This window comes from Phymastichus coffea, unplaced genomic scaffold, assembly GCF_024137745.1.
Source record: "Phymastichus coffea isolate CEN01 unplaced genomic scaffold, Cenicafe_Pcof_1.1 PCOF00096, whole genome shotgun sequence".
NCBI lineage: Eukaryota > Metazoa > Arthropoda > Insecta > Hymenoptera > Eulophidae > Phymastichus > Phymastichus coffea.
The window spans coordinates 452178-468715 of NW_026706907.1; the positions used below are offsets into that span (position 1 = coordinate 452178).

A 16538-nucleotide genomic window follows, 5' to 3' on the forward strand; every position below is an offset into this window, starting at 1 on the left:
CCAATCGATAATCATGAATTACATTAGACGATAAAGGAACAATCCTGACCTGCCGGCCTTCAAATATATATACATATATATATATACATATATATATATACACACATGATATCGTCACCGTTGTCATCGCGCGCGCGAAGAAACAACACAGCAGCAAAAATGTACCGGTACAACTCCGAAGGAGGATATTCGTTGCCCTCTTGATATAATAAGAATATGGAGAAGTGAATGCAACGCTGTGAGAATGGTGACAAGGTGATCGCCGGAGAGATGAGCGGTGCTTGGAAGTTAGTGCAGAGGAGATGCTACGACCTTTTGTCCCATCGTTACTCTCTGCTTGTTATACTTGTTGCCCTCACCTGCGTTTTCGTGGGTATTGTTCATTTTGGTGAAGTACGTCTGCGTCTTGTTTCTCTACTTTACAAGTTATTCATGTGTTACGATAACATTTTTTGTTTACATTGTTTGTGTGAACTCTGTGATCAGGTTAGGTTGTTCTGTGTTTGATAAAACTTCATAGAGCTATTTAGGAAATTGCTTTTTAATTTTTTTTTTATTCCGAGACAAGGCATTTCTTGTTTTATATGTTGAATTGATATATTATTTCAAATGAATTACATTAAAAATATATCTGTTGCACATTACTTTTTAACAATTACATAGAAAAAAATGTGTTTGCAGGTTTGGATAGCATGGAGCAAAGAAAAATACAAAGCAGTATTTTATTCGTTTAACGACAATATCCTAGGTATATCATTTCAAAAAGAATTATGTCAGCATGTACCTATAGATGTAGTATATACATGGGTCAATGGATCAGATCCCCTGTTTGTTGAAAATTTGAACAAATACATCCCAGTGACCAGCACCAATAGTGCTGCATCTAGGTTTAGTGATAAAGATGAATTGAAGTATTCGCTTAGATCTCTCGAGATGTATGCCCCATGGATCAGAAAAGTGTATATAGTTACCAATGGACAAATACCCAGTTGGCTGGACATGGATAATCCAAGAGTCTCTCTAGTAACCCATGAAGACATTTTTACTAATTTAAGTCATTTACCAACTTTTTCTAGTCCTGCAATTGAAAGTCATATTCACAGGTAGATTTATTAATTGTATAATTATTCATTTTGAATTTTTATTATAGTAATTACAATCTTGATTTCTTGTAAGAATACCTGGGCTTTCTGAAAAATTTCTTTATTTTAATGATGATGTGATGTTGGGAGCTCCTATTTGGCCTGAAGATTTTATAACATGGGCTAGTGGACAAAAAGTGTATTTAGCTTGGTGGGTTCCTGACTGCTCTGATGTATGTCCATGGGCTTGGGTGCAAGATGGAGCTTGCGATCCTACTTGTAATAATACTATGTGTGAATTTGATGGTAAAAAAACTACTATGAATCTACATATCGATCAAATTTATCAATAACATTTTAATTTTAATTTATAGGAGGTGACTGTGATGCTACATCAATGGATATGAGAGAGAGAGAAATAAATGACAATGAAAATGACTATCCTTACAGTTTTTTACAAGAATCTCATCCTGAAATAGATCAAGCTCAGAGATTGTTGGAGGCTTTGAAACTCAAAGAAAATTTAGATACTCAAATCAATGCGTTTAATGATTCCAATATAATACCTATTCGTAATTTACTATTCCAAAATAACTTGTGGAATGAGAGTCTCAAAAATCTCAATGTAGATAGTATGAAACAGACGAATGGCAGGAACAACACAAATGACTTGTCAAAATTTGACAGAAATTTTGAAAAAGCGAATAGTGCGTTCAATAATGTAATAAAAAAATTTGTATCAGTTAAACAAACAAATATTTCTGGTAATATGGATAAACGATCACGACCGAGACTCTTTGTTAATGACGACATTATTAATTTGGTGCATGTGAATGAAACAGCAAAGAATAGTAAATTAGAATACGCTGGGCGTCAAAAAAAGAAAGTTCGCACACTTGACACTTATGCAGAATCTCTACTCTACGTTAATAGAATCTATAACAAAGCGTATGGTTTAGAAAGACGAAAGGTACCCGCACATATGCCACATTTGTTAAATCGTTTTGTCATATCAAAGATGCAAGAGAAATTTGCTGAAGAGTTTGATAAGACGTCTAGTCATCGAGTGAGAGATTCTGAGGATATGCAGTTCGCCTTTTCATATTTTTACTTTCTGCTGAGTGAGCGCCGTGATGTTTCTCCTAAAGATATCTTTGATACTTTTGATACCGATAAATCACGGTGAGTATTAATACTTTCTATATTTGTATTTGTTTGAAAATATTGGAATTTATAATTTTCATTACAGGACTTGGTCTGATCGTGAAATTAGAACACTTTTGTCAAGGATGTATCCATTGCCACTAGATTACGGTATTGTTGTTGACTTTGAAAATGCTATATCTAATTGCTCTCGATACATTGATTATCAAGACATATCAACGCCTTTACCTCCTCCTGGAGAGAGGTATTTAGATTCGAAATTGGTGAGTTGCTATTGCCTTACAATATTTTGTAATTCAAAGCTTTGTTATGTTAATTAATTTTATTTAATTAATTAATTTGCAGCCAGTCGTCAGTAGAGAATTAATTCTAAAATGCAGTCCAATAGTAAATAGGATACGCGCAAAATTCGGTAAAGTTGCCCAGTATTCACATAGAGTTTTAGATGCTGGTAAAGATGAAACATTTGAAATGTTGACAAGCAACGTTTCTACTACTGTTAGAATTCTTGATGAAATACGAAGCGATCCAAAGTAAGTTGTTTGGTAGTTTATTTTACTCACTAATGGTTTCTCGCAAGGCTGTTTTTTTCAAATGTAACTGATTATTGATAGATTACAATTATTTTGACAAACCCCATATTCAATTTAAAGTAAAGTGAAGGCTATTTAATTTTTAAAGTACCATAATGTTGACTAAATATATAGCTATTTTATTTTGCAACCTCGTCAATTGTAGAATACACGACAAAACATAACATTGGAAAATTGCATATACTGTACATGTGATCTACTACAATTACATACTAAAAAGATTTACAATATTATTCGCCATCCCAAGCTTTCAACAATAAAACTAACATCTTAATAATTCTCATTATAGAAAGTTTATCTGTCTGAACGACGACATGAATCCATCACGTCGCTCGGAGAACGAAGTAGTTCGTGCTTTACTCAGTGACTTCTATCGTTCGCTGTATCCTATACGCAGTAGTTTCGAGCTACCATCACAGTATCGCAATCGTTTCATGCATCGTCACGATTTAATCAAGTGGCGTGCTAATCGTGCCAGAGCTACGAACATCATGATTGGACTTATTCTACTTCTACTGGCAGTTACACTTTACCACGCGTTCAAACATAAAATACGCAGGATTTGTCCAATTCGCACGATGCCCGCACTGCTCGTCTAATCTAGTCAACGTGATTTTCTTTCTTTTATTGTATATACCGTGTACATAGTTCTTTTCTATTTATTCGTGTGTCTTACATGTGAGATTCATTAAAGTTCATTTGTTTCCAATGTGTACAATGTTTTGATTAGAAATCTTTCAGTAAACCCTTTTGTGTACGTGTGCGAGCTTCCCAACCTTCGAGGGGTGGACAGTTGATGTGACGGATGTTACGTGCACCAACCATACCATCTTGTCGTCGAGCACACTCACTCATCCAGATTGCTACTGCCGCTACTTCTTTCGCTGAGAGACGACACCCTATGCCTTAAAAAAACAATAAAAAAGATCAACTTTAACTTAAACTTGCAACAAGCATGCTTACAGAGTTTTCAAATGAAAAGCGAAGAGAAAAACCTGGTACATTGGGATAATACTGTATCGACTCGCTTTCCGTACTTGACCGTCGCGAAACATATTTTTTCGAGACATCGGACTCGACTTGCTGTACCTCCTTCATCGTCTCGCTCTCCTTTTTTATTTCGACTTTTTCTATACTTTTACTGCTTCTAGATGATACTGTGCCGTCGAAAGAACGATAGCTTGCCTCCCCTTCGTGTCGGAAACTTTCTTCGGTTTCTTCGCCGAAACTTTGCAGTGCTGCAATTTCAATTCTATGCGATAACTTAAAAGCGTTAGGTGGTAATTATGTACAAGCAGTCAACGTTTCAATGACTTTATAGATAGAATTTTGACGTGATCACGAGCGCGTTAATAATTTACTTTGAAATTTATTCACGTTATAAAAAAAATTGAAGCATAATATTTTGAAACGAAATAACGAAACATTGTAGACTCACTCATAACGGATTGCACGTCATCTTTAGTGAGCGATTCCAAATCCAAATCGATATCCACCTCTGTGTCTTGACTCGCAACAGACACGACCTCCTTCTCACTGTCTCTTTCCGATTCCGAACACAGGCATGATGCTTTCATGCTACCGTCGCACTTGAGACTCGCCAAATAACCATAAATTTCCATGAATAATCCAAGTGGTATCATCGCCGAACAACCGTCCGGGTGATAAGTGAACAGATCGCAAACGAGACTCATGGTCTCGGTTAAATTGCGAGTAAGCAGCCCAACGGCAATTGAGAGGAATTTTTTCACTTGACATTTATTGCGAAAACCTCCGATCAAAATTATCAGATCTGAATCGCGACGATCGAGGCATAATTGGTCCCATCGCTCGAGAATTTTTTCTAATGGCAGTACTTTGTTGCAGTCCCCTGTGGATTTGTAAAATTATACGTTTCGAGTTGATAAAAGGTGACGGTGAAAGGCGATTTGTAAAATTGAACTTGCAATTTCGGATTTCTAGAACTCCATATACTCAAAATTTAAAATACATCGTGATAAACAATTGAATTGTTAACTTTTAGTACAGTTTTGAAAAAAAGAATAACTGAAAATTAAAACCACGTATAATCGGCTTTGAAAATCAAAAGAAGCCATCGTCGAATTCCACGTTGGGAACTACATCGCCGCAACTGTCAAAGTGTTTAATCAAGCTTGCCTGAATAGCTTTTATTGATTGAGCCTATAACCTTCATATAGAAAACTCACCGCCAAGCTGTCTGAGCAACACTTTTAAATATCCAATCGTCAAGCCGAAAGGACTGCAAGCCGGCGGAAATTCCAGGCGAAGCTTCGTCGGTGGTTCTTCACCTTCAGCTAACGCGCGAAAGTATGCGGTCGACCATTTGAGCAAGTCGTAGGGTTGAGTGCGAATCGCGGATTTGCAGAATTGTTTGAGGATCATTGGCAACTTCGGCGGTACGTTTATTTGCTCAACGCAGTAGTCTGTTTCGAGAAGCGGCATTTCGAAGCCTGCAGTGTCACGTCGATTACTAGCATGTATTCTATTGTGTTTAGAGTCGCTAGGTCGCCTTGGTTACGGGGAATCGACAATTGTACACGAAGGGTTTTGTGTGATTAGGTGTTTGTGAGAATGCAACGAGTTTATGTGTGATTGATTGGTTTTTAGGTGTACTTTGTCACGTCATTGTTTGATAATTTTCGCTTCGTTACAAATATTTTTAGGCTCATTTAAACTTTTCTCCATGATAGTAGCGATTAACAATTATTTTTGGTAAAAGCGTAATTTCAATTGCTCCAATTTAAAAACAAGTACAATAAATATTGCTATTCATTTAAAACAAAGGAGAAAAGCGTGTTAATAAAATCTAGATTTTTAGATTGCCAAAGTGCACAATCAAATTTTTGCGCCATGATGACGTATCGCATCACATGACGTGATGTGCACTTGCGCAGCTTGCACTCCGAAAAGGTGGGGGGAGTACGTAAAGAGAGAGCTAAAAAAATAGGAAACTGCTTGTACGTGTGTATTCGCTTGAGCAACATGCCATTTGTGCGCAGATCCGTCTGATCAAATTAGTGTTTGTCGAGCACTACACGGTACTGTAGTGGTGTCTTGCGCGCGCGGAGAGAAAGTTTCTTACGTTTGGGCGCGGAAGGAAAGTGACACCGTTGGAATGAGCGAACGCCCCAGTTCGAACGAGACCTCGACCTTCTCGTAGCAGAGCGTCTCTTTATTTTCACCTCTCTTTGTCTACTTTTAGTCCTTAGTACATCATGGGTTTATTATTTTCCAAGTTATGGAGCCTCTTTGGCAATGAAGGTAAGTATGTGTGCGCGTGTGTGTATATCTTAAATTTCCTTGACTATCGAAGGTTGTGAAATATATCGATGTCCCACAGAGCACAAGATCGTAATGGTTGGTCTGGACAATGCTGGCAAAACTACTATTCTTTATCAGTTTCTTATGAATGAAGTAGTACATACTTCGCCAACCATTGGTTCCAATGTTGAAGAAGTCGTATGGAAGAATATACATTTCATTATGTGGGATCTTGGTGGACAACAGAGTCTCAGGGCTGCTTGGTCAACTTATTACACAAACACTGAGTTCATTATTGTTGTAATTGACAGTATGGATAGGGAAAGATTAGGTGTGATTAGAGAAGAATTGTACACTATGCTTGAAAGGGACGAACTTAGCAAAGCAGCTGTTCTCATCTATGCCAACAAACAAGATTTGAAAGGGAGTATGACTGCAACTGAGATATCTAGGCAACTAGATCTCACTTCCATCAAGAAACATCCTTGGCATATACAGAGTTGTTGTGCTTTGACAGGAGAAGGGTGAGGGTTTCAATTTTTCTCTTTGTTTACTTTTACTGTTATGGTTATGTTGTGGATTAGTGAATCATACAATTGTGTACCTTTATTTGTAGATTGTACCAAGGATTAGAATGGATTGTTGGTCGGCTAAAAAAGACATGACGTACAATTTAATAAATAAATACACATTTGAGCTGTGCTCACACCGAATCATACTTGGCAGCAACAACCAAAAGAATACAAATTAAAGGCAACTATCTTCAAGCAGTTCGATTTGGAGTGTGACTTTGGCACAGAGACGAATTAACCGTTGCATGTTTGTTGTTGGTTCAAAAAAAGTTTCTGTATGCATTTTTTCAAAAGCGCTGATTGCAAACAAAGACAGAAACGGTAGCACGTTCATGTAAATAGTTTTGATATGTATACCTGCACTTGTCGCGCGAGCGCGAAAAAAAACCAATTTAGATAGCATTGATCCTTGATATAAGACTCTCCCTTACTCTTGCAGTAAGGGTTGAATCCCAAGAAAACTCAAAAGTAGTAATTCACAAGCGAAAAACAGGCCATCTCTGTGATACGCAAACGATTTCGACGATTAGGCAGCTGTCAGGAACCGAGCTATATATATATATTTTTTTTTTCTCCTTTTTATTCATTCTTTTTCCAAAGCAGTATTACATTTCTTTCTTTCTTTAGCATCACTGAAAGTAAAATAACTTACGTCGTTCGATTGTTTTTTATAATGACGGTGTGCAATTTAATCAGGTGTATGTGACTCTCTCTGTACAAAAGATTAGATTAACATTTCATGCAGTATTGAAGCTCGAAAAAGACAGCTGTCTTATCTCACATCTGTTTAACATATAGTTGTAATCAGCTAGGTTTCTTGTTTGTCGGTGTAGAAAAAATACTCAAATGATTTAAAGAAAAAGGTACGTGTTTTAATCGCGCAACTAACAAAGTGGATAGGGAAAATAGGTGTAAAGAGTGGAAAATAAATAATTATTTTCTCATATTGAGAAAAACAAGATTAAGGGAAAAAATGAAGTTGTAGACCAGATTTTTTTGTCTTTTTGCTAATTTTATTTCTCATTATATGCGTCCAGTTCGTTCGTTTCTTGTATCCAATGGTAATCGATGAATTACAATTGTTCTAATAAATATGAACGACTACTTGTTGTTTTAGTTTTTGTATTCTGCTAATTTTTAACAAATTGTATGTGTATGTGTGCGCGCACGCGCATATATATGTACATATATAATGCGCGATGCGAAACAATAATTTTAATTGATGACAATTTAATTCATGAGTGAAAAAAGAAGAAAATGAAAAAAGTAATAAAAGGCAAAATGAACATTACAATTTTACATCTGTTATTTTTATTTATACATATTATTGATTTGATTGATTGACTCTCCAACTTTCCCTTTTTTCACGATAAAAAGCGAGTAGAGTGTCCCGATCGCAACGACTTTAACGCGATTTTATTGAATAAATAAAGCCTAAGCGTGTGCTCACAAGTCAGCTCGTACTCATCATTATCATCATCGATGGATCAACCATCCGAAAATCAAAGTAATTTACAAAAAAGAGAAACAATGATTAAAGATAATAAGGAAAAATAAAATCAAATTTCCTTTTTCCGAACGACAACTCTAAAAGACAAGAGAAAAAAAACATGACGACACAATGATTCGATTGACCAGCAACAGAGCTGAATATAACTCGGTGTAAGGGGAGAGGGGAGTATTGCTAAAACGGAGTAGCACCGACACATATTTCGTTTCGTACTACTTCTAAATATGTGTGACACGAGGGGCATATTTTGTTGCCGACTAATACTAGTCACACAATAATATTGTCTAGGTTCTTTTTTATCTTTCATAGGATTCTTTCACTCGCTCACATTCTCTCTCGCATGCACAACTCGTACGAATACTCGATTTTTTTCTTTTCGTAACCACGCGATGATTCTTGTTTGTTTTAAAGCCATCGTGAGGTGATATCGTATATAGTGGCAGTTCGTCGGACCTCTTTATTTTTGTGTTTTTGCTCTTAGTGATGAGAAGCAAATTTAAGCGGCTTTCACAGCTTTCATAAGGAGGTCGGTGCTGAGGGATTTGGGCCTTTCAATCGGCAGACCAAGAGCTCGTGACCAGACTAAGTCGGCCAATACACCAAGGGCACGAGATACACCGAACAACACGGTGTAGTAGTTCATCTCCTTCATATCATAGTATTGAAGCAAAACACCGGAGTGAGCGTCTACGTTTGGCCATGGGTTCTTTACCTTGCCGGTCTCCAGGAGTACTGGTGGTACAATTTTGTAGACTTGCGACACCAACTACATTGGATAATTTTTTTTACAATTAGCTTCACAAAATGAAAATTCAAATCTCCTACAGAATATTAAAACTTACCTTGAACAAACTGTCGTTAGGCAGATGTTTAAGTGCAAACTCCCTCTGGCAGGAATACCTCGGATCGGTCTTCCTAAGCACAGCATGACCATAGCCAGGTACGACTTGTCCACTCTTCAAGGTATTCCAGATGAATTCCTTGAGTTTCTCGTCACTCGGGTTATCGCCGACTTGTTGTCTAAGTTTCTGCAGCCAAACGAGTACCTCCTGGTTGGCCAAACCATGAAGTGGACCAGCCAGGCCATTCATACCAGCAGCGAAGGATAGATAAGGATCGGATAGTGCCGAACCGACCAAGTGCGTCGTGTGAGCTGATACATTGCCACCCTCGTGATCCGAATGGATCGTCAGGTAAAGGCGCATCAACTCGATGAATTCGGGATTATCGTAGCCCAGCATCGTGGCGAAGTTGAACGACCAATCTTTACCAGCGTCCACCGAGCCGATTCCCTTGCCGTTCTTGTAGATATTTCTGCAAACGATTTTAAATAATTTTTAGATACTTAAACGGTCTTGGAATATTTTTTTTTGCGAGAGGCGAAGAAAATTTACCTGTAGATGGTAGCGGCAACAACAGGCAGCTTGGCAATGAGATTCATGGAGTCCTCGTAGACGGTCTCCCAGAACTTGCTCTTGTGAACGCCGTTGGTGTAAGCTTTAACGAATTCGGACTCGCTGTTGAGAAGTGTAATTGCGGCGGAGAATTGGGTCATTGGATGCAAGCTCTTGGGAAAGTCGTTGAGTGCTTTGGTCACGTGGGAGGGTAAGGAACTGCGTGCTGCCCATTCTTGCGAGATGGCTTTGACTTGGGCATCGGTCGGTACGTCACCGGTGATCAACAGCCAGAATAAGCCCTCGGGCAAGGGTTCGGCACCGCCCGGAGCTTTAGGTAACAGTTTCTGGCACTCGGGAATGGATTTGCCACGGAAACGGATGCCTTCCTCGGGGTCGAGTACTGAGGGCTCCCATACCAAACCTTTGATGCCTCGCATGCCACCGTACATCTGAAAATTATTACGTAATAATTTATTTTTTCATTTAGATCAAGCAGAATTTTAATAAATAACCGTGTCGGTAATCATGGAATTTTTCGCGTTTGATCTTTCTCATCAAATCATTTCATCCCGAAAAAAATGCTAAACATCAAACTTTGTGTGACAACGATTTGCAGTTTGTGCGGAGTGAATAGCAAAAGCTCCGATAAGATAACGGCTGGCGTTTGCATTATAAAGTGGCGAGTAACCGATTCGATTGAATATACGCGGAAAATGCACGCTGCCGACCTATTCCGCAAAGATCACGCGAACACAGACACGTACACGCATACTATCATCAGAGGCAAAAAAAATCCCTTTTCATCCGATATTCGCCTACAATAATGCGCCTTTCATTGATTATTATTTCAGCTCGGGCGGATGTCGAGAAAAGCGTCGAAAAAGCGCCACGAGTATGCGGGAAAGTATCTGCTGATCGTGAGTCGCGCGAGCGATAAAGTCGACGGAGAGGGGGCATTCACATATATCGCGACACGCATGGTGACAGTGACGCGCGCCCGAAAAAAACGTGCAATTAGAAGAAAAGCCGCGTGAATAATGAATGTTAGAATCTTATCGGCATACGTTGGAGAAATTTCGTCTTTCCGTGCACTCGTCATCGATTTTTCTTCTTTCCCCGCGATAATCATTGATTTCGGGCTCCTTTGCCGTACATCAAGCAGGCTTTGCTGCCCTCGACCGCTGGACTCTATTCCGAGCGCTATAAGGTCCTGTGAAAACATTCGCGTTCGAACGACCGTTCGCATAGCTGTCTTCTTTTTTTCTAGCTGTAACCTCTGCGCGGGAAGGCCGCGCGCATTGTTGAACGGAGATCGTAAATGCGTGCACGGCCGAGGAGAGGAAATGCGCGAGACTCACCATGTCAACGGTGACCTCGCCGACCTTGGTGGCGCCGTACTGCTTGCGGAAGTTCTTGATGCGTTCCTGCTCCTTGGGAATCTTCTCGGAGAGCACTTTCTTGAGGTCAGTCGAGCTATCGGACAAAGCCCGAATTCCCACGCCATTGCTCAGCTTCTGTAATTGTAAGCGCAACGTCAGTGCTTTTTGTTATTCAAATGGATCGTCGATGTAATTATAAAATCGCGTCGTCATGGATTCGCGAAAGAGAAGATTCGTGCATTTTTTTTTTCGTTTCATCGTGCGGGTCTTCGGGGAATGCAAAGTGAAAACTTCGTGAGACTGGTTTTTTCCGGCCTCGCGCTCTTTCGCCGGGCGATACGCGCGCACGCGCAGTTTCACTCTCGTTCAATAACGCGGCAAAGTATCGGAGCGTGCCGAGAAGCTTTTGGAAAATTGCTCGCTTCCAGTGACGACAGGCAGCCAGCACTTATCATCCTGCGAATAGAGTTGTATTTTTATCGCTTCACGGCGAGCGATTCACGAGTCGACAACTTGTAAATTTGCACAATCGCATTTGCGAATCCGATGGCGGATCGAGTTTCATCCGCGTGCGAATCTGTCTCTATCTTACCGAGGAAAAAATTTAGCAGCTTCCCCGCGCTGAGGCGGGTATTGTAATAATTGGCTGTGCACGCGACATGGAAAGACAGAGAGAAGGAGAGAGAGAGAGAGGGAGAGAGAGAGGGAGAGAGAGCGAGAGAGAGCGAGGAAAAAGCGACTCCCGCTTCGTGCCGCACGCTAGACCTTGAATCAACGACGTGCGTTACGTAAACAAAAAATCAGCTGACGCCGCGCGGTGAAAATCGACGTGAGCGCCAGGAAAGCGTTTTATGTAATGCGCTTTTCCGGGACGCGTGTCTCGCTGGCTTTTTGGCTTGTGCGCCGAGCGAGCGACAAGCGATGCTGCTGGGACGTTTCGGGTGCTCCGTGTTCGGCGACGGTTTCGAAAGCGGCAATTAAACATTTAGAATCGCGAAAGCTCCATCGGACTTTCGAGTGCCGATGCCGAACGGCACGACGGAAGCATTTCGGCAGAAGCTGGGAGCCGCGTCGGAACTCTTGCCGCACGAAAATTCGTTCGGCGGCATTTCACTTCATTAACGTTTTCGTTTACAGAACAATCAATCCTAGCAGATAACCATAATGCCTCATCACATTTGATCGGTCGCTTTCAAGATATTTAGCAATAAAAATTCAACAATCGCGATAACGAACGGAACGGCTGCTCGCGATACGCGGCGCGATCAGCGGTCGTTCGCTATTAGCGCGCTAAAAATTAATCGAGCAACTCGACGATTAGAAGAGCTATCGCGGCGCAAAGTCGTCTAACGCGATACCCGACAGCGCGCGCGCGCCTTCGGAGCGCCGAGGGGGAGAGAAAAAACGAAGCAGTTTGCGTCTTTCTCTCGTTCTCGCGCGCGAACAATGCAAAGCGCATCGCGGCCGGAGCGAGTCCGAAGGTTAATTGCCTTATCGTTGGCGGCGGCGGCGGCGGCGACGACGACGACGACGACGACGATGACGACGACGGCGGCGGGCTATCGTCTCTCGTGGGACTTTGGCTTTACCAAAGAAACGCGCGGTTACGTGAGCTTGTTTTCATGCGCTCTGCTCGCAGCTGCATCGCCTGGCGGCACAGCTCGCGTGGCTGTGCGCGCGACATCGCCAAGATTTGACTTATCGATCCACGGCTCGATTACTCCCCACTCGTTGATCGCAGACGGCTAGACCTCTGAATAATTAACGGGACCGATCGAGCGGCGTCGTGCTTGCGCGAAAACGGATTTTCGAGAGTTTCAGCGCGCCTCGGCGAGACAACAAAATCGAGCTTTCGGCCGTTCCCCGATCGAAGATTCAATCGCCGTAAAATAGAAAGAAAGAAAAAAAAGAATGGACATGGGAAATCGAAAAGGTGCGTTGGCGGCCAACGAGTCCCTATTGGGTATAAGCTCGACGGACAAAAAAAGAAGAACCAGCGCGCGAGCTTCGAAGTCAATGGCGAGGGAGATAGAGAGGCACGAGGCTCAATTACGTCGCGCGAGCGGCAGACGAGCACCGCCGCGGCAACGATTTGCGGAAATTCGCGGCGGTAGCCTCAAGGTTGTGAACCTGCCGAACTTGTATCTTCGCGCGCCTCGGCCGAGTTGCAACGTCTCGCGTTCGGACACGGCGAAGCTCCTCGGAGTCTCGAAAGATCGCTCGGTGCCCGCTTCTCGCTCCCGCGTGGCATCGGCGATCGTGACATTTTCAGCTTCAAAGAGCGCGCTCTGTCGCTTCGGGTGCGCGTGGTTCCAGAAATTTCCACGGCAATTGAACCGTCGCGCCTCGGATGCCGAAGACAGCAGTGAAATTACGGGCCGCGAGATAACGAGCCACGCCGCCACGAGCGCGTTTTTTCCTATGACGTCAGGCGCGACGACGCGGCCGCCTACGACTGGCCGGAACACGCCGCGAAGGGCCTGCTATCCGTCGAGATTTACGAGCGCAGGAAAGATATCATTGCTCTCCCTCTCTGCGCTCGGACGGCTCGACGGGCCGCCGTGGCAGCAGCCGTGGGAAATGACCTGCCGGTACCGATCGGGTGGCACGAGTCTTGGCAGCGAACCAGCGCTAATTCGTATCGGGCGATCCGATAGATCGCGATTCAATTACGAAATCCGGCTCCGTGAGCGCAAACAAATTAATAAATTGCGCGAACGATTAGCGGCGCACGGGGCGGCAGCGCCGAGGCTGTAAAAGTCGGCATAGCGCGGCGCGGCCTTTACACGGAAACTGATCGCGCGATGGAATTTACCGTTAGAGGCACGAAAACCTAATTCACGATCTGTTCATTCATGCGTGGACTTTTTATCTCTTCCGCTACGAAAGCTGTATGCTTCGTTTTTTTTTTTTGTGGTCGGAGGAATTACGAACGTGCGTTTATCGGAAATCGGGAATCGCGTAACAAGGAGGCGTGATTATCTTAAAAATAGGTACGAAACGTTCGATTGAAAGAAGCCTCTTCGCAGATCAATTATCGGTCAAATTGCGATAATCAGAAAGACAAGGAAAAAAAGGCTACACGATCCGTATCGCAGGAGCGTTGACGGTAATCTCGCGTCACGCATCGACGCGTCTCCCTCTCGTGCGGCAAGCGTATTAATTAACGAGACACGACACGTACACACGTAATGCTCCGCGCGATTCCGTTCTTTCCGACGAGCGACAAGAAGGTGGCGAAAGGCAAGTCGAGCGCGCCGCCGAGCGGACACACGTACGCGCGGCAAGAGCGCAGCGGCGCGGACGAGCGAGTCTTTTATCGCGACCGCGTAAATTCGTGCCAGCGCTTACGATCGACATTGATCTTGCGCTCTCGCTCTCTCTCTCTCTCTCTCTCTCTCTCCCTCGGCCAATCTCGGGTGGAGAATCGCGGCGCGTCGCGCGCGTGCCGACCGCTCGCTCGCTCGCACGCTCCTCGCCTGGCCGCGGTCTCGAGTTTACGGACGATTGTTAAATCCGACACTCCCCGGTTGGTATGCAAAAGGTAAACACGTTATATATAAGCCCGGTGACGGTTTCACTCGCACGCGACGGGCGCCGACGTTATGCGAGTTTTCGAAAAGGAAGCAGATAATCGCGCGGAAACGCAGGTGTCACCGAATGAACTCGACCTTCGAGCGCCGTCGGCTAGCTATCGTTGTGCATTACTGCTATGAGGCAGCCTCGGTTGCAGCGTCATTGCCGCGACTGCAGCTACAGCCGAAAATACGGAGCCTCGCGTTTCAGACGAGGAGTCAGCTGTTCCGAAGTTCCGTCGCTATTTTCGTTATCAGGGATAGCCTGTCGAGTGAATCCCTCTCTCTCTCGGTCCACTTTTATAGTATGCAACCATGTGGTTAGAAAAAGAGGCGCAAGGTCAAGTGCGCGAGCGCTGGTCGACTCGCCAAAATAACTCCTCCATAGCGTGACGAGCGAGTTTTACCAAATCCAACTCGTCTGCGAAGGAAAGCACGCGCGACGATGCGCGCTTTATGTAATCGCAAGTTTCGCGTCTAAATTCGCGTGCGCGAAGGGACGATCTTTACGTAACGCTCGCTCGCCGAGGAGACGAAGCAGCCGATCGTCGATGACGATTCCGCGTAGCACAGGTGACACTTCGGCAGTGGAGCGAGGATGGCAGGGCGGGGGAGGGGAAATGGGAGCACGGCAAAGGAGAACCCGACCTCGAGGTGGCGCTATAATTGGCAAGTTGCGAAAAGAGAGCGCGGCTTTAGCACTCGGGAGTAAGAAGCTGGTTCAATGGCACGCTCAACATCCCTCCACGCGCGCGCAGAACCGTCGTCCGCGCGAAATCTGTGTCACGACGTTTTGCTATCTTCTCGATGTTTATAACAAAATGCTTCGGCCGCGACGCGAAGTGGGACAACGATACTCCTCGAAGGGAAAAACAGTCGCGCGAAAAAAGCACAGCGAAAGAGAGAGAGAAAGCGAGAAGAGAGAGAAAAAAAAAGAGGTGGGTGCACGATTACGCAACCACGGTTGATATCGAGCGCCCTATCTTTCCGTTTTCCCTGACCGCGATCCCTTCGGCTTTCGGCTCCGTGTGCATAGTCGCCACCCCTCCGCCTATGACACTCTGCTCCAAAGTCTCGTCGGCAAGGTAGGTATTCGACGCGAGTTTCCCCCATACTCTCTCGCTTCCCATGTGCCAGCAGCTTCGAAGCGTATGGATCGTCCACCCTGAGCTACAAGATACCGCCTTGGCTGTGCCCAGGTGTGCAAGGCAGGAGAAAAAAATGCTTGGCTCACCAGTCGCCAACGATGGTTACATAACGGCTGCTACTTGACAGACGCGAGTACAGATTTGGGGCTGCAGAACGATAAGTGACCCTGTACTTAATACCAGAGAGCACTTTTTTCTAACGAGGTCGACCTTCTTCCGCAAGACCTCTCCAATGGTTCGCCAAACGCAAAAGCAAAAACGTTAGAGCGAAGGACAGAGAGAGAGAGAGAGAGAGAGTGAGAGAGAGAAAGAGAGAGAGAGATAGCGAGAGAGAGAAAGGGATTCGAAAGGGAAGCAATTGGAGGCGTGTAGCATACAGAAATGGCATGTGTGACCTTCCACGCAGCAGGTTACTGTGGCGTCTGGCACTTTCGCCGAGAAAGGGAACAGACGAGATAAGGCAACGTTCTCTATATATACTTCGCGACAACGTGCTTCGAGCGCGCGAAGAGATAGGGGGACAAAGCGAAAAAAGCAGTGACGACGGCAATCGGGGGCGCGGAGAGGGTGCCTCGCAACACGCGACGAAACGAGGACGCGATCGAGGGTGGCGTGAACGTACCTGGAGATCGAGACAGCGGCGGCTGCTTACACGGAATAGTGCCATCCTTGAATTAGCGAGGAACAACTTTGCGAACACTGACAAAAACTTTGGCTCTTTTCTCTATTGTGCCGTGTGAGTATCTGATGCACCTGGCCTGCTTTTTTTCCCAATACACTTAGAGAAGGGGCGCACACGGCAAGTCGGCGGACGGAGCGAGACTGAAAGAGACCCA

At 44.0% G+C, this 16538-nt stretch overlaps 4 protein-coding genes across 6 annotated transcripts; 2 read left to right on the forward strand and 2 right to left on the reverse strand.

Annotated features, from left to right (window-relative positions):
- Positions 1–146: 146 nt before the first annotated feature.
- Positions 147–3566, forward strand: LOC131669763 (N-acetylglucosamine-1-phosphotransferase subunits alpha/beta). The gene is made up of 7 exons (XM_058944884.1): positions 147–393; positions 682–1103; positions 1177–1388; positions 1457–2264; positions 2332–2509; positions 2592–2779; positions 3129–3566. The coding sequence occupies exons 1-7, from the start codon at positions 229–231 to the stop codon at positions 3436–3438; spliced, it is 2283 nt and encodes a 760-aa protein (XP_058800867.1). The 5' UTR covers positions 147–228; the 3' UTR covers positions 3439–3566.
- Positions 3451–5494, reverse strand: LOC131669767 (ropporin-1-like protein). Of its 3 annotated transcripts, none has more exons than XM_058944889.1 (4): positions 5047–5494; positions 4278–4709; positions 3835–4077; positions 3451–3744 (listed from the first exon to the last, which is right to left on the reverse strand). In XM_058944889.1, exons 1-4 carry the CDS (start codon positions 5300–5302, stop codon positions 3566–3568), a joined length of 1110 nt encoding a protein of 369 aa, XP_058800872.1. In that variant the 5' UTR covers positions 5303–5494; the 3' UTR covers positions 3451–3565. The 3 variants fall into 3 exon arrangements, with proteins under 3 accessions (XP_058800872.1, XP_058800873.1, XP_058800874.1); XM_058944890.1 differs by having other exon boundaries at positions 3835–4091; positions 4274–4709; XM_058944891.1 differs by having other exon boundaries at positions 3604–3744; positions 3842–4077.
- Positions 5495–5803: 309 nt separating this feature from the next.
- On the forward strand, positions 5804–7530 carry LOC131669769 (ADP-ribosylation factor-like protein 5B). Its single transcript, XM_058944893.1, has 3 exons — positions 5804–6121; positions 6201–6645; positions 6738–7530. Exons 1-3 carry the CDS (start codon positions 6076–6078, stop codon positions 6784–6786), a joined length of 540 nt encoding a protein of 179 aa, XP_058800876.1. The 5' UTR covers positions 5804–6075; the 3' UTR covers positions 6787–7530.
- Positions 7531–7684: 154 nt separating this feature from the next.
- LOC131669765 (probable citrate synthase 2, mitochondrial) lies at positions 7685–16538 on the reverse strand. The gene is made up of 5 exons (XM_058944886.1): positions 16325–16538; positions 10959–11114; positions 9598–10049; positions 9046–9517; positions 7685–8969 (listed from the first exon to the last, which is right to left on the reverse strand). The coding sequence occupies exons 1-5, from the start codon at positions 16367–16369 to the stop codon at positions 8700–8702; spliced, it is 1395 nt and encodes a 464-aa protein (XP_058800869.1). The 5' UTR covers positions 16370–16538; the 3' UTR covers positions 7685–8699.

Bases quoted from the DNA above. Each gene is read 5' to 3' on its own strand.
- LOC131669763 (XM_058944884.1), top strand. From the start codon at position 229: ATGCAACGCTGTGAGAATGGTGACAAGGTGATCGCCGGAGAGATGAGC. The intron at 2,510-2,591 runs GTGAGTTGCTAT...ATTAATTTGCAG, and splicing joins GGTATTTAGATTCGAAATTG to CCAGTCGTCAGTAGAGAATT. The intron at 2,780-3,128 runs GTAAGTTGTTTG...TTCTCATTATAG, and splicing joins GAAATACGAAGCGATCCAAA to AAAGTTTATCTGTCTGAACG.
- LOC131669769 (XM_058944893.1), top strand. From the start codon at position 6,076: ATGGGTTTATTATTTTCCAAGTTATGGAGCCTCTTTGGCAATGAAG. The intron at 6,122-6,200 runs GTAAGTATGTGT...GATGTCCCACAG, and splicing joins GAGCCTCTTTGGCAATGAAG to AGCACAAGATCGTAATGGTT. The intron at 6,646-6,737 runs GTGAGGGTTTCA...CTTTATTTGTAG, and splicing joins TGTGCTTTGACAGGAGAAGG to ATTGTACCAAGGATTAGAAT.
- LOC131669765 (XM_058944886.1), bottom strand. From the start codon at position 16,369: ATGGCACTATTCCGTGTAAGCAGCCGCCGCTGTCTCGATCTCCAG. The intron at 11,115-16,324 runs GTACGTTCACGC...TTACAATTACAG, and splicing joins GCCGCTGTCTCGATCTCCAG to AAGCTGAGCAATGGCGTGGG. The intron at 8,970-9,045 runs GTAAGTTTTAAT...TATCCAATGTAG, and splicing joins CTAACGACAGTTTGTTCAAG to TTGGTGTCGCAAGTCTACAA.
- LOC131669767 (XM_058944890.1), bottom strand. From the start codon at position 5,302: ATGCCGCTTCTCGAAACAGACTACTGCGTTGAGCAAATAAACGTACCG. The intron at 4,710-5,046 runs GTGAGTTTTCTA...ACAAATCCACAG, and splicing joins GTTGCTCAGACAGCTTGGCG to GGGACTGCAACAAAGTACTG. The intron at 3,745-3,834 runs GTTTTTCTCTTC...TGTTTTTTTAAG, and splicing joins GTATTATCCCAATGTACCAG to GCATAGGGTGTCGTCTCTCA.